Source organism: Nothobranchius furzeri, chromosome 11 (genome assembly GCF_043380555.1).
Source record: "Nothobranchius furzeri strain GRZ-AD chromosome 11, NfurGRZ-RIMD1, whole genome shotgun sequence".
NCBI lineage: Eukaryota > Metazoa > Chordata > Actinopteri > Cyprinodontiformes > Nothobranchiidae > Nothobranchius > Nothobranchius furzeri.
Genome location: NC_091751.1, coordinates 59,155,813 through 59,170,983, shown reverse-complemented (window position 1 = coordinate 59,170,983; position 15,171 = coordinate 59,155,813). Strand labels below are relative to the sequence as shown.

The 15,171-nt window shown below is 41.9% G+C and overlaps 2 protein-coding genes across 2 annotated transcripts; one reads left to right on the top strand and one right to left on the bottom strand.

Moving 5' to 3' along the window:
- Positions 1–1,776: 1,776 nt before the first annotated feature.
- fitm1l (fat storage inducing transmembrane protein 1, like) lies at positions 1,777–3,125 on the top strand. Its single transcript, XM_015957282.3, has 2 exons — positions 1,777–2,198; positions 2,393–3,125. The coding sequence occupies exons 1-2, from the start codon at positions 2,008–2,010 to the stop codon at positions 3,051–3,053; spliced, it is 852 nt and encodes a 283-aa protein (XP_015812768.1). The 5' UTR covers positions 1,777–2,007; the 3' UTR covers positions 3,054–3,125.
- A 1,269-nt stretch (positions 3,126–4,394) lies between these two features.
- On the bottom strand, positions 4,395–14,836 carry trnau1apb (tRNA selenocysteine 1 associated protein 1b). Its single transcript, XM_015957281.3, has 9 exons — positions 14,665–14,836; positions 11,867–11,964; positions 10,703–10,802; positions 10,081–10,133; positions 6,811–6,939; positions 6,292–6,408; positions 5,870–6,182; positions 5,723–5,765; positions 4,395–5,239 (listed from the first exon to the last, which is right to left on the bottom strand). The coding sequence occupies exons 1-9, from the start codon at positions 14,698–14,700 to the stop codon at positions 5,106–5,108; spliced, it is 1,023 nt and encodes a 340-aa protein (XP_015812767.1). The 5' UTR covers positions 14,701–14,836; the 3' UTR covers positions 4,395–5,105.
- Between the last annotated feature and the right edge of the window lie 335 nt (positions 14,837–15,171).

Here is a 15,171-nt window from a genome sequence, read left to right as displayed (position 1 = left end):
AATATGATTGAAGTTTAGAGAATGTGTTTTAGTGTTTTAGAAGAAAAACTGTTACAATTTTGGGTTAAATGGTGAAGTCAGCATGTGTCCACAAGGTGGAAGCACTTTATCTTAGTTTAAGATCATGAAAGTACATCCTAACGTCATAATCCAGCACAAATCATCACTACTGGAAACGGAAAAGTGATAATTCTCCGTTTGAAGAAAACCATGTCACATACCTCTCTTTACATTAATTTTAAAAACACAAAAGGGTTTTTGTCAGTAGTGAAATTGCAAAATTCAAAATGTGACTGATCAAAGCTCAGATTCTTTTATTTATCCCACCACATTTTACATTTGTGCTTCAGTGCCAGATGTCAGCAGGAGTGTAGCGACGAGACAAACCCAGTGCACTAACAGCTTCTAAGTTCACCACGAGAGGGAACAACGATGTCACAAGTAGTGTCAGTGACACATAACTCACAGGGAGAAACCTGATGAGGAACAAATGAGAGGAGTTTACTGTGTTCTGTGATTTAGATTGTTGGTTTGTTAACTTTCAACCTCCTTACCCAAAAGATTTAAATTAGTAATATCAAACATCAGTGGTTTAACCAACCAGATGTTGCTAAATAAGCTAAATAAACAGTGTCGTAATCTTCTATTTACTAGTTTTTCTTTTAACTGGGCTTTAGTAAATATTCATCTCAAGAACCTAAATTTATCAGTCAGTCCAACTTTGTTATCCCCACGGGGAAATGTTCTTTGCAGCCTTCTAAAAACAAACATGCAGTCTAAAACTTAGCGCTCAGCCCCACATTTCTTACATGAACCCTTAACGTAGCCTACAGCACTCAGTGATAACTTTATAAACTAAGCTCTCTAACTGAAGAGGAAACTGACGGCAGGTTTGTAAGGTCACTTTGACAAAAACAGAAGCAGTTAAACCCATCGCATCTACACATTTGTGTTTGAGTTTTATGGATTTAAGGTGATGATGCAGTTAACTGAAGCAATTAGAGTAGATTTAAATGAGTTAAATTGGTGTCAGAGAGCAAGAAGAGCGGGGGTGGGGGCGTGCCTTTCAGTGATTGACAAAACCAAACTGCTGCAGCAGCTGAGTTTCAGACCAGATACAGCGCAAAGGTTGCTGCTAATAATACACATGAACACACACACAGAGTGACACCCTGTCTAACTGATTACACTGTTTTCATTTTGTTTTGTGTTGCTTAATCTTGTTCTGCTGTGTAATAAATGTACGTTAGTCAGAAGTCGTGACTTTGATTTAACCTTCGTAGAAATTATTTGACATCCTTGAAGGTGAGGAGACGTGTGGCAAGTCTAATATCTAAAGGCCAAGTGTCAATGTCAGTGGAGAGGTGTGAGGGTAGAGTTGCAGTGGGAATAGAAGAGCAACAGTTAGATGTCTCAGACGGTAACGCGGCTGCAAGAGTTATTTCAGCAGAAGGAGCCAAAGAAAAGTCAGAAACCTTCCCTGAGCTGCAGCTCAAACTACACAGAAGCTACAAGCAGAAGAGGTCTGAGTCCGCACAGGAGCCCGCTGGGCCGAAGAATTTCTGGGCTGGATTTCACAGTGTGCACACATTTAGAGTTTGTGGAACGCTAGGAGCCAGTGGTCGTCTCATTCACAATATGCAGCACACAACTCTCACATGGCTAAAGAAACTTTACTGCTAACATCTGAGGATTTGAATGCACAGGCAGCAGCTTGGGATCTCTGCACGATTAACCCCCAAAGCATCAAGCTTTTCATTGGGACAGCTTCGGCAAGAGGATGGTTTTTCTTCATTCTTTTTAGCCCTTGTGCATGACGGAATGCATGAGGACATGCGTTTTTCCAGTAAAAATAGCTGTTACTGGTGTTTTTTGGTGCATTCTGCAGCGTTTTACAGCCTTGTTGCATGAAAAAGTGCATGCTGTCAGGTTTAAGGTGGAGAATCTACACAAACACCACTGCTATAGTTGATGTTCCTGTTAGTTTAGATCTGGTCAGAGCTTTGAATGTGGGTTCAGATGTTCCTCAACACGGTGCTAGTGGTCCTGACGGACTTGGCAGCCAGGTTTCTGGGTAACACGGCGTTTAGGCAGCACTTCCACCTGCTGCTGTCAGCGGTGGTAGTGTTCGGCCCCACCCTGAGCCTTTGGGTATCTCAGCACAGCATCTTTGCCAAGAAAAGCCACTTCCTCTACAGGTAGGACCACTTCCTGTTTATTCTCATTTACTTGAACCTGATTGGTCAATTTAGAATAAAGAAGGATGGCTGTGAACTGTGGGAGGAAACTTCCTCTGGAGTAATCAGAGAGGATGCATCCACTTGATGAACAAAGTTTAGTTTTTCCAGTAAGACGTTTCTCCTGGCCTCACGCTTTCTCCTCCTCCTTCCAGGTTGTTCTTGCACTCCGGTTGGGGATGGACCTTCATCTTCGTTGGCTCCTTTGTCTTCCTTCTCTCCTTCTCCATCCGTCGTTCCCTCTTACTTTCCCTTCATCATCTCTCCAGGCTTGCAGTAGCAGGTGGACTTTGGCTTGGTTTCTGTAAACTACTAGACCTCTTGGAGAACACTACAGGAAGCTGCTATGAATCTTTAAATGTAGAGGTAGCAAACGGACAGCCTCTGCTGGTGCTGCGAGAGGGGGAGAGCAAGAAAGAGTGCCTGAAAGGCGGGATGGTTTGGAGGGGATATGAGGTTTCAGAGGATGTCTTCTTTCTCTGTCTGTGCTGCCTGCTGCTGGCGGAGGAAACTGCTGTGTTTGGCCCTTATCTCAGCCTCGGAGGGGTCTCTGAGGCTCCGCTGAGGATCCTCTTTCTCTTTTGTGTTCTCCTCCTTGGGCTTTGGATCTTTCTGCTGCTCTGTCTTCTAGCCTATTTTCCTCGGTTCCCCACTCAGCTGCTGGGGGGTGCTCTGGGCTGTCTCATTTGGAGAGGACTATATCAGGGCTGGTACCGCATGGGGCCCAGCTGGTGCAGCCCCGGGAGACCCGGACATGGATTGCTCAGCACAAAGAATGAGGCGGAGGACGCAGAAAGCAAGAATCACTACAATTAGCTAAAACACAAATATGTAAACAATGAATATGAAATATATCAAATCCAGAACAAAGTAAAGGACTTAACAGTGTGTGTGTGTTTTTGTTTTCTCTGATATCCAAACAGGTCTCTGCCCAGGCTGCACTTAGTCACTGATTCTGTTCATAACTTTTATGGACAGGATATAGGCACAGACAAGGGGATGAGCAGAGACAAGGATCTCGGGATCTTCCGAACAAAAACTGGAGCGCAAGATCGACAGGCAGATTGGTGCTGTATCTGCGGTGATACGGGAGTTGTACTGGTCTGTCGTGGTGAAGAGCCGGAATGCAATGCTCTCGATTTACCGGGTGATCTAAGTTCCAACCCTCTGTGGTCACGATCATAGCGATACAAACGGCTGAAGTTTTCTCTGCAGGGTGTCTGGGGTCTCCCTTAGAGATAGGGTGAGAAGCTCAGTCATCTTGGGGGCTCAGAGTAGATCCACTGCTCCTCCACATCGAGAGGAGCCAGTTGAGGTGGCTCGGGCATCTAGTTAGGATGCCTCCTGGACTCCTCCCTGGTGAGGTTTTCCTGGCAGGTCCAACCAGGAGAAGGCCTAAAAGGTAGACCCAGGACACGCTGGAAGGACTATGTCTCTCAGCTGACTAGGTAGCACTGGGACTCCCCTGGAGGAGCTGGTCAAAGTGATTGGGGAGAGGGAAGTCTGGGCCTCTCTGCTTAGGTTGCTGCCTCCGCGACCCGACTCCGGATGAGCAGACGAAAACAGATGGATGGATGGTTGATCCAAATGGGAAGTGAATGCAGGCACCAGATATCTTTGCTTGTAGGAAGAGATTGTGTTTGCCCTTTTTGAAGCAGGCTAGGACTGTGGAATGCACTCCTATTCTCAGCACGTCTGGCTCCATCACTTGTGTATTTTAAATCCAGCCTTAAGACATATCTCTTCAGAATGGCTTTAGGATGGTAGCATTTTAATTAGTGGACTTTGTCCCTGAAATGTATTTATTTCTTTTTACTCTTTTGCTCTTATTCAGTAGTTTTTATGTTGTTATTGCAACCAAATGTTTAGGTTTTTGCATTTTGGGTTGCATTCTTAATTTTAAGTTTCATCAGCCTGTTGTATTCTTTGATTGAGGGCTCGTTTTAACATTGGTTTTACTGCTTTTTTGTTTACATTGACCTCTTTCTGTGTTCAAGACCTTTGGTCGGCTGACATGCCGTTTTTAAATGTGCTCTATAAATAAATGTGGTACGGTACGGTATGCTGGCACTGACAAGTTACACCTGTTAAAAATCGTGTCATCCAAAAACACACACACTACATTGATTGCTCACAAAGTGACAGTACTTCTTATGGTCAGCTTCACCCAATTTTATTTTATAAAACATCTTCAGAAAAAAATATATACAAAATATTATTAAAGATCAGAACACAAATGCATCCGTTATCCAGCCTTAGTTCCACCAATGAGACGTCTCTGGAGGACGTACCACGATGAGCTCTCAGCTTGTCAACATTTTAGTTTATATGCTGACCTCTATACCATCGTTCCAAACTGCTGACCACATACAAATAAAATTATCTAAGCCTAGAAGTCCTTATGAACCGAAACAGTAAATGTGAAAAATGCTAGCGACCATACTGAACCAATGGAACAATCAAACAAAAGGCGTGGCTTTCTTTTTTTTTGTTGTTGTTGTTTGGAGAAAACTCTGACAAGAACATTTTTCTGGTTATTTCAACATGAATCAACAACAACAATAAAGAGCCTGTGCTTTGTTCTTCATCACGGGATAAAAAAAACACACAACATCCAATTATGTAACAACGACTTCAGAGTGCCAATCGGCCTCAGAACGTTTGATTCTCTGGTGTATGCAGACAGTTTCACTCCGTAAACACACTATTAACAAATGTCCTGTTTGTTACCAACATGGTAAACAATATCATAGAGTGAATGTCTGTGTCTGCAGAAGTCAAACTCTTGCTGGCTTTTATAGGATGTTAATGTGGTGGCATATTTTAAAGCATATAAAATCTTATTTTAACAGAGAAAGACAAAATCGATCAAAGGGTGGGGATGGGGGATTCTATAGAGTCCAGTGGCTCCCAGTGACAGTTCATCATGGCGTCATAAAGCTCCTCACTGCGCTGCATAAACTCTTTGTTCCACAGCTCCGTGTCACATTCAGGGATGGGTTCTGGAAAACACCACAAAACACAAAATGTAGGTGACATACAGCAACAGCATACTGCTAGCATGCTAACAGTTAGCTAAAGGGTGTCAAACAATAACAATGTGGTGCTAGCACGCTAAAAGCTAGCAGAAGAGTGTCAAACAGCACCAACATAGCATAATAGCAGCTAGCTAAATGAGCAGAATCCTTCAGTAGAGTGTGGGTTCAAACATTTTGATTTCTAAGACATTCATCTGTTCCTAAATTAGTCAGATTTAATATAAATTAAGTTTACTCCTCAATAAATTATTCCCAATTTCTCTAGTTTATAGTAGATAAAATCAGTATGTCTGCTGGGTTCCTTATATAGGAATTTTTTTACAGATTGTCTTAATGAACTGAACTATACTGGAATGTTTACTTCGTGAAGTGCCTTGAGACGACTCTTGTCGTGATTTGGTGCTATATAAATGAACTGAATTGAATAGAAAAATCTCAGGGTTTTACCTTCTTCATTATCATCCTCAGTCTGTTCGACCTGCTCTTGGCCCTGTGGGAGAAAGACACCATATTTAGAAAAGTGTATTTAATATTATTGCTAAACACTTTGAATGATATAAACCATGCATGTTTCCAAACAGGTGTGTGTCCTACCTCTACAGCTTCTGTCACGTCGGTGGTTACAGGTGGCATCCCCATGGGGGGCGGTGGCATCATGTGACCTGGTGGGGGGTATCCATAGGGCCCATAATTATAACTGTAGCCACTATTGTAGCCGCTGTTGTAGCCGCCTCCATAGCCTCCATAGCCACTGCTGTTGTAGCCGCCATACTGGTCGTAGCCGCCCCACTGAGGGTAGTAGCCGCCTTGATTTCCACCTGTTTGACCGCCATAGTAGCCAGGCTGTGTTTGGTTGTAGTTGCTATAATTCTGGCCTTGACTTGCTTGGTAGTTTGTGATCTTCTGACTACCAAACAAAATAAACAAGTGTCAGGGTTGTGGAAAGACAGCTTCTTGGAGAACAAGAGTCTTTCCTGTCACCTGAGCTTTCTTTAGTCACATCTAATAATTCTCACCTTTTTGCTACAGCAATACTGAGCCTGAGAGGCTTCCCCCCCAGCACTGTACCCTGGCACTCCTCAATGGCCTTCTTCTGCTCGCTCTCATCTCCAAACTTAACAAAGCCGTAGCCTCTGTAGATCAGACAACAGTTACACCTCCTTTGCCCACCTGTACATGCCACATACTTGCCATTTAATAGCCACTTATGAGAAAGAGAATATAATGGGTATTATTATGGTAGAACTGAAACTTGCTGTTTTACTTTTAACATGAGGTAGCATCACTTGAATTGTGAGTTGCTCTTGCTTAGCCTATATGGGGAAAACAATAGTTTTAGCATAAAATGGCAGGAAAACATTTCTTCAGCCTTTTTTCGAAAAATAGACGAAGATGCAGTGGTGCTCAACGTCCAAAGCACTGCTATCCAAATATATCATTACACCACAGAAACACTTGTTACGGTATTATTAATTATAAACCACAAAGAAAGTGAACAAACAATGAGTACGGTCCACACACAGCAGCCGACGTACCTCGAGTACCCGTACTGGTCAGTGACTACTTTGGCCCCCTTGCAGGATGGGTACTTCTTAAATAGCTGATGAAGCTGGTAGTCGTCCACTTCAGAGGCCAAGTCCCCCACAAACACAGAGAACTCCGGCCTGAGAGGACCAAAGAACTCAAATCAAACTTTCTGTACTCAAACTGCAGCAAAGAGGAAAAACTGCCTTTCGTTTACTATTCAACAACATGCTAACTCTCAACTTTTGTTTCAACCACTTTCATCCCTTTATGAAGAAAATTAACACAAATTCTGGTTTTACTGACTATTTACTCAACTTACTTTAATGTTCATCTGATGGTTAGGTCCTAAAGTTCAGATTAGCTTAACGATTGATCAGTTGTTTCACTCTTCAACGTTTGGACTGTGATAAAACCATCTTTGGTGTGTTCTTGCTGTGTTGAAATTCTAATTCCATCTTTTAGTTCTTTTTAAAACACAGAAAGGTTTTATTTACCTGCAACGTTTCGTTTGCGGCTGCAAACTTCGTCAGGCAAACGTTGCAGGTAAATAAAACCTTTCTGTGTTTTAAAAAGAACTAAAAGATGGAATGTGATAAAACCACTCGTATCCCATTAATCAGTGTCGCAGCATGAATATGTTAACATAGTTTTGCTAACACTGCTGCTCACTGGAAGCATCAGTGGTGCGGAACGGCAGCGGAACATCACCGCTTAAAATTAGAATCCATTACAGTCTATGAGGGTCATTCAAACCAGCAACGACGCGGGTACTTTCAGTCGTGTCCCTGAAAAGATAGGATCAAGTTCTATTTTTACGGTGTTCCGCTTCCGGGACATGTCAAATTTCGCAGTTAACATAGGATTAGACAGGAAATCACATGAGCATTCAGTGTAAAACTCCTCCTTTACATTTTTGTCACAAAGATAATTACAGAAGTGTAAATGCTCTTCAGTGTATTCAATGCAATAATGTAAACAGAAGAATGATGAGTATCTTTGTAGTTATGACCATAGACATGAATATGTAGATGGCTCATTAGGCAATGGAGAGAACATTGCCACCATATTGGATTGGTTCCTCACTCTCCAAACCAAACTGGAGTCAATGCAGAGCTAGCAACTATGGTCGTCTTTTGTGCAGCCTACAGTTGCAACAACCAGTGCACCATTTGAAAACAGGTCACGTGGGATTACTATTGATTTTTATAACTTGCCTGTTGAGATTTTATATTTATATTTTAAACATCATGCCACGCAATGTCTGATTTTGTGCAAAAGCATAATAAAATGTGTTCTCTTTCTTAACATTCGTTTCAATGTCTCACTATGGGATACGCCCCTCCGCGGATTCCTCAGAAGCACTTATCTCAATACGCCAATCCTGATTGGCCAGTGACCGTGACATACACGTCCCCTGCTACTATAAGTAGCAAGCGTCCCAACGCACGCACTATTCAATCACCTCTTCTCGCTTCGGTGGTTGCTTATCTCAGGTAAGTTAGCTCAACTGTTCACAGACGGAGCCAGCTAATATTCTCTCTCCGTCGCCGAACGTTAACTTACTGTCCTTCTGTCCTGACCTTCACCATAGGCTTGGGGCACAGCGAGCAGCTTCACACTCCAGTGCACCTGTTCGTTCTCTGGCTAACACACCAGTTGGGCCGTCTACACATGAGATTTTCAACGCTGGGTGGCTTCTCTGGGACTCCTCCAGTGCGCCATAGAGCGCACAGGGTAATGGTCTCTGCAGCGTGCGTTGCGGAGCTCCGCTGTTGGCATCAACCCTCCCTCTTGGCACAGGGGGTGCCTTTGGGGTAACCTAAAGTTTTTTATTTGGGTAAACAAACACCTTCCTCAGTAGAGATGAATGCATTAGGGACAGGGTCCGAAATTAACACTCGCCACTCGCCAAATGCGAGCAAATTGCTCCATTTGGCGAGTAAATTTTTGAGCTCTATCTGCCACCTGGCGAGTAAATGTCTGCACCAAATTAGTTATGTTTAACAGTCATCTTCCATGGAATTCTGATACTCCTCCCGCCTGCATGCAACGTACACAAACGTACGCGAAACGTGAGCGCCGCATCCAACTTCATTTCCACCTACCCCATTCAATCAGTTTATCAAGTTAGCAGTTAGCTTCGTGTTAAAACTAGCAGTGAAATGTGGCGGTTTTTAACTGGAGTCAGCCAGCCTTCCAAATGAAAACTCGTCGAACTGGAAGAAAAACCACCAGGACCAGTGGCAACCAGAAGATTTTGTGAAAAGTGGCGAACTGGAGATGGCGGGGTCGTGAGACAATGGCTACATTATGATGGTCACGTAGCGTTGCTGCCTTTCACAGACACTTTTTCTGCACGTGCTGCAAACAGGATAGCCGTCTTCTATCAACTGTCCCTCTGCATTCTTCAAATATCCAATAAATGCCCGTACTTCCCACTTTGTCTTCTTTGAGGGATAATGAATGTCCCGAGTGCTGCCGTCTCCTCTGGCCATTATTTCAGCTTTAGCTTAAAGAAAGTTTTGGTTGTAAACAACAAAGTGCGCATGTGCCGCCGGCAACTTCAGCAGATGATACGGTGGCTGGTAAGGGTCACCGCGCCTACACCGCAGCCACGGTAATCCACCGAGATAATATATTATTTTTTTTAAAAAACAAGACGGTTATTATTATTATCAACTTTTTTACCGGGGTTTACCGCTACACCGGTTACCGTGACAACCCTAGCCCTGACACACTTTCAGATATTCTCATGGTGCAGCTGTGTTCTCCAGAGATCAAGGACTTTGACCCAAATGAGGCTGTAATGCTTTGGCACAAAGACGGTGTCAGAAGCAGGAGGCCAGACTTCTTGGACAGAGAAAACAAGGAGTCTGACTAGATTTCAGTGAAAGAGTTCATAAAAAAATCTCTAAAAATAAATAAATAAATAGTAAAAATGACAAAAGAGTTGTTTTTCTTATTAATTGATGTTTTAATTATTTTGACACTCTGTTTGGAATCAACATAATATAGAATTACATGCTTTAGGTAGATCTAAATCATTTAGAATTTTGGCCGGTAGATTTTCATCATCTGCCGGCCAACTTGGCCGGTGAGTAAAAAATTTAATTTCGGACCCTGACTGGGGAGGAATGGAGGCCCAACCAAGATGGCGGCCCGTGGCTACGCCAGCTCCTATTGGCAATGCCAATCCACGGGATGTCTACGTATATGATGTCTGTGGTCATGACAGTAGGCTGTTTTTTTATGTAACAAGTTTATAAATGAACTCTCACCCCGCCTCTGGTCGTTTACCGTAGGTAGCAAAGTTTAGCTTAAACTTCCGGGGCTGCATGGAGAGAAAACACACACATTAAGCCTCTCTCAAACACCAAAGACGTGTAGTATAGCACTGAAAATGCTGGAAATAGAAAGAGGAGTTATTTTTGTTACTGTTACTTGAGTTTACATACCTCCACCACCCAGACCAGCCTTTAGACCCTTCCTCAGTTAGTTCATACCAGAGGCTCTATTGACCAGCTTCAAACAAAGTACATTCATGTACAAGCAGCTTCCTCACCACTTTCAGCAGCAGATACAGGCCAGTGAACAGGGGAGCTCAGTAGCTTAGCAGATCACAGTTAGCAAATTGGGCAAATTTAACAAAGTTCTTCACAAGAATGATTCACACATCAAATATAGGTTATCGTTTAATGAACTGGGGCTAAAGGAAGCTGAGCTCCACTATTCAAAGTCATATCAACAAAAAATTCAATGCGATAGCTTCAGTAACACTAAAAAAAGGAATTTTGGCATTAAAAAGTCAAAACAATTAAATAATCAAGGAGCATTCACTTCTGATCCTGCTACATGGACAAAAGAGTTTATGAACTTGTGCATTTGCATCAAGTAGCCTACCGGGTTTGATGCTGGAACCAGTTTTCCATTGAGCCGTTGCACACAGCGGTCGACACTCGCTTCGTCTGCCAGCTCCACAAAGCAGTATCCTGCCGAACCACTACACAACAAGGACGGACATGGAAGACCCTCCTCTTAGATACACTAGATCACTCAAAGGTTTGGGATTAATCAGCAAAAAATGACCTTAAAGGTATGGCGGAGGATGTTTCTGAATTTCAGGAAAGATCTGCCCTCTCCACGTTTTGAAAAAATGCGCATGAAAAAGAACACCCAGTTGCACGCTCTGTTTACAAGCAGTTTCCTGCCTTGCATCACACGCACATTCAAAAATAACATTTGTGGGGGTTTTCAGCAATTTCATATTTATATGCATTTATGAGCCGTTCCTTTTTTATTTTAATTTTTTGCATTGAATTTTACTTATTTCTTCTTCCACCTGTATTGTACTACTGCTGTCTGTCTACCTCTGCACCTTCTTCCTTTTCTGATTTGTTTATGTTTCCATAGAATATACTTTCCCCCGTGGGATTAATAAAATATTTCCATTGGGATACACATCTCTCTTAATAACCATTAGGTTTATTCTCCGATCAGAATCAAACAATTCCTCCCTGGACAGCTAGAATATAGTCGTAGATAATGTCTTCTAGCAGTAATCTGAAATGACATTTTTCCAAAAAAGCATGCCGGACTTTTCCTTGTAGAGCAGAAAACCAGCGCACACCAACGTTGAAGAGTCCCAAAAAAAGTCTGGTCTTATTTCTCACTTCGGAGGCCTTTCTCTTCTTATCATAGACTTCGAAGACACCATTTCTCTAGCGACTCTCAGCCATTTTCAAAAGAACCCGGTGAGAACAGCGAAGTACAATGAATGGATGAAGGCCTATCGCTCTACACATAAACAGAACACGCATGTGCAGGAAGTGAAGACTAACCCAGTAACTGCATGTACGACGACGGCTTTCAGTGAAAGCTTCACCAAACTGATTGACAGTTACGCGGAGCAATGGTTCAGATGATCCGCCTGGAAGAAAAAGACCCTCCTCTATACCTTTAAGGTTGAGAATTAACAACATTTTAATTATTTAGAAGATATAATAAGAAATGATTGTCGTTACATGTGTGTTTCGTTTGTGATCTGAGGTGATCCACCTTCCCTACCCGGTTATCCTGTGAGTGATGATCTTGACTCCCAGCGGTGATTCTCCCATAGCACTAAAGGCCTGTTTGACGAAGTTCTCATCCATATATGGGTCCAACTATAAACAAAATGCAGAGAAACATTTTTAACCAAATATTTTAATAGATGTACACAACCTTAACCCCCTACTTCACACTGGCATCAGTGGTGTGGAACTTTAGCCTGGCCTGCCAGGCTCGTCCTCTGCTTAATTCTGCACAGAGGAAGAGTCTGCTGACTCACAGGCAGAGGCACATGAGGGGCGGGACTGGGCAGCTCAAAAATAACCAATCAGAAAAAAGACGGAAATGCCGACTGTACCACGCAACGCTGTCGATTTTTAGCTGTAGTAAAAAAAAAAGGCATCTGACAACGGCGCAAACATCTTTTATTTTTTAGAAGAAATGATTTTAGCTCTTCTACTTGTTGTGGTTTTAAAGACATTTGAGTCATTTAGAACAGAGGAAAGAGCCGCAGCGAACTACGCCGCTGTCTTCGCTGTTTATGAGAAACTGTGTGTCACTGTATGTGACGGCCGCGATGCTGTAGTTTTATAGCTGTTGTCAAAAATGGCATCTGGCGACAGCGCAAACATCTTTTTTTTTAGAAGAAAGGCTTTTAGCGCTTCTACTTGTTGTAGTTTTTAAGACAAAGTAATAACTAATGTCCAAGTCATTTAGAACAAAGAGCCGCAGCGAACTCCGCTTCAGTCGCCATGTTTATGAAAAACTCGGCGTTGCGGTGTGTGACGTTTGCTGCTCAGCGCTGATTGGCTCGGTTAGAATTCTCACAGGGTGGGGTTATTTGAATAGGAGAGTTCCCAGACCCTTTCTCTGTGCAGAATTAAACAGAGGAGGAGTCTGGCAGACCAGGCTAGTGGTACTTTGCTGCTTCAAATAGAATCCATTATAGCCTACAAGGGTGATTCAAACCAGACGCAACGCAGACTTTTCAGGTGTCTCCCAGAAGCGGCATGCCGTGCCACTAAATGAGGATCAGGTTCCATTTTTGCTGCGAGACGCTTCTGGGACGCGTCAATTTCTGCAGTTAACATAGGGCTAGACAGGAAATCACACATGGTATCATTGTAAAACCCCCAATAATAATAAAAAAGGCTAACAGCGCAGCGATTATATATCTATGTAGATTACATCAATACAAGTGACTTAATTACTTATTTACTCCCAGCATCGTTCCAGATGTGCAGCGGTGTTTTCATGGCAACAACATCATATATGACATCAAACAGCGATATCAAACGTGATTTCCTTCTTTTTGGTTTAATGGTGGATGGCATAAACAAACCATGACCTTTGAAGTCTCGAGGGACTGTCTGATCTCGCAAGTTAAACGAGGAGCACGGCAGAGAAGCTGCTCCTGGTGTGTATTAGCACAAAGCAAAAGTTGCAAGTAAACCGCTCCACTCCACTGATGCTTCCAGTGTGAAGTAAGGGTAACATAAACAAGATTTTATTTTATTATTTTGTTTAAAATACAGATAACTTATAAGAAGGTTCTAAAAAATGAAATTGCTTTGAAAAATTTTGGTACTAATCCTGGACAAAAATCTCTCTTAAGTGTGTAATGCAAGTAATAGAGCTCCCAAAAACTACTGCATGCTCTATTATAGAGTAATGTCTTTGAAGGACTGTAGAACACTACTAGTCCTAAAAGGGCAGAACTTGACAATACAACATCAGCTGTCAAAAAAATAATTAAAAAACAAGTCTTTATGCTTTATCAACTTCAAAAGGTCTGGCTATTAAGCGGAGTGTATTTCATAGCAATCAGAAAAGATAAGAACTACAAAGACCACGCAAAGAACTCAACAAATAAAACATTAACAATGGAGACCATTTTATCTGCATTAAAAATAAACTGCTTGTCCTGCAAGTATAAACAGGTTGTGTTGATTAATGACCTTTAAACATACTCCTGTGTCTGATCCAAAAATGTACCCGTGGCATTTGTACACTATTTATCTTCAGCTTCTGACATCAGACATAAATCCGTCTCCACTAAAACAACCACTGAATCAGAGTGACAACAACAGGCAGCCAGTACGTGGTCACTCAGCAGCACATAACTGAATCTAATGCACATCGAAATGGAATATTATGTAAATAAAATGTATATAATGAAGGGAAATATATCCCAAACGCATTGTTAAATAAACAACAAGGAATTATTTGCTTACTTATAAAATGATTTAGTATCAAACAAAAAGTATATAGAAAAAAGCAATGAATAAGATATGGTGCTGATCGCTGTATCCTTAGGAAAGAATATTGGTGTGTAGTTTTGTAGTGAAAGAAAACTGGTACACCCGATAGGTAAGCTCTGATGTAAGATTCATTTTGTGTTGCAATGAATGAAACATCCACAGTAAATAGATTAATCCTGAGCAGAAAATTAAAAAAAGTCGAATTGAGATCAAGTACTTTGGAGTACTTTTGTTCAGATTCCTGGATAAACACAGTTGCTCGCTGCCGTGCCAATCATGCTATCTACACGAGAGTAACAAGTTTACTTATTAGCTTTCACCAAGCTAACGTTTCCAGCGCCATGACGAAGCGCTTCTGCTAAAATAACATACTCGTGTCTTCAAGAATACACAATCAATATTACCTGTTATATTTTACTGAACAGTATTTTCTAACGCCTTTCAAAACATTAGAGGATCTTTATCAATTTACGGCAACGATGGTTTATCTGTTAGGCTAACCAGGCTAGGTTAAGCTAACCGCTAAACAAAACCAGCCGTCAAGTTGTTACTTACATCCCCCATCCAAAGGCTGTTCTGTCTGTTAAACATCACGAACTCTGGAACTGATATGAAATTATATAAAATCAGCTTTTCCTCTTTGGGTAATGTAAAAAAAAATGTAAATTTCTATTTCGTTCGTGCTCTTAACGTACAACACCTACATCGTACGTCTTCCGTTTCAGAAAGTTAGCGCAGTGCTACATCCGGTGTACTATTTTTTTATATCTCTGAAATTAAGCCTCAGATAAACCCAAATGATTTGAAAACGTAAATAAATTTCGTAAATCCGTTTTCATATAATAAATATTACAGACAGTTTTTAAAAAATCGAACAGAAATTTTTACTCTGACTAATTCCAAACACTGCCGCCTGCTGGTCAACTATGGTTACTGCACAACATTGTTCTCAAAACATCTGACTGCTCTGACCCCACCAGAAGTGGTGGACGTGGGTGGTAAGAGGACATGCCAGGGTTTCTCTGTTTTTGTCCCACCACCTGGACACAGATAAGTAAAAGA

Excerpts from the sequence above, each read along its gene's own strand:
- fitm1l (XM_015957282.3), top strand. The coding sequence starts at position 2,008 with ATGTGGGTTCAGATGTTCCTCAACACGGTGCTAGTGGTCCTGACGGAC. Across the intron at positions 2,199-2,392 it reads AAAAGCCACTTCCTCTACAG|GTTGTTCTTGCACTCCGGTT; the intron begins GTAGGACCACTT and ends TCCTCCTTCCAG.
- trnau1apb (XM_015957281.3), bottom strand. The coding sequence starts at position 14,700 with ATGTTTAACAGACAGAACAGCCTTTGGATGGGGGAT. Across the intron at positions 6,183-6,291 it reads AGTATTGCTGTAGCAAAAAG|TCAGAAGATCACAAACTACC; the intron begins GTGAGAATTATT and ends TTTGTTTGGTAG. Across the intron at positions 5,766-5,869 it reads ACGTGACAGAAGCTGTAGAG|GGCCAAGAGCAGGTCGAACA; the intron begins GTAGGACACACA and ends TTTCTCCCACAG.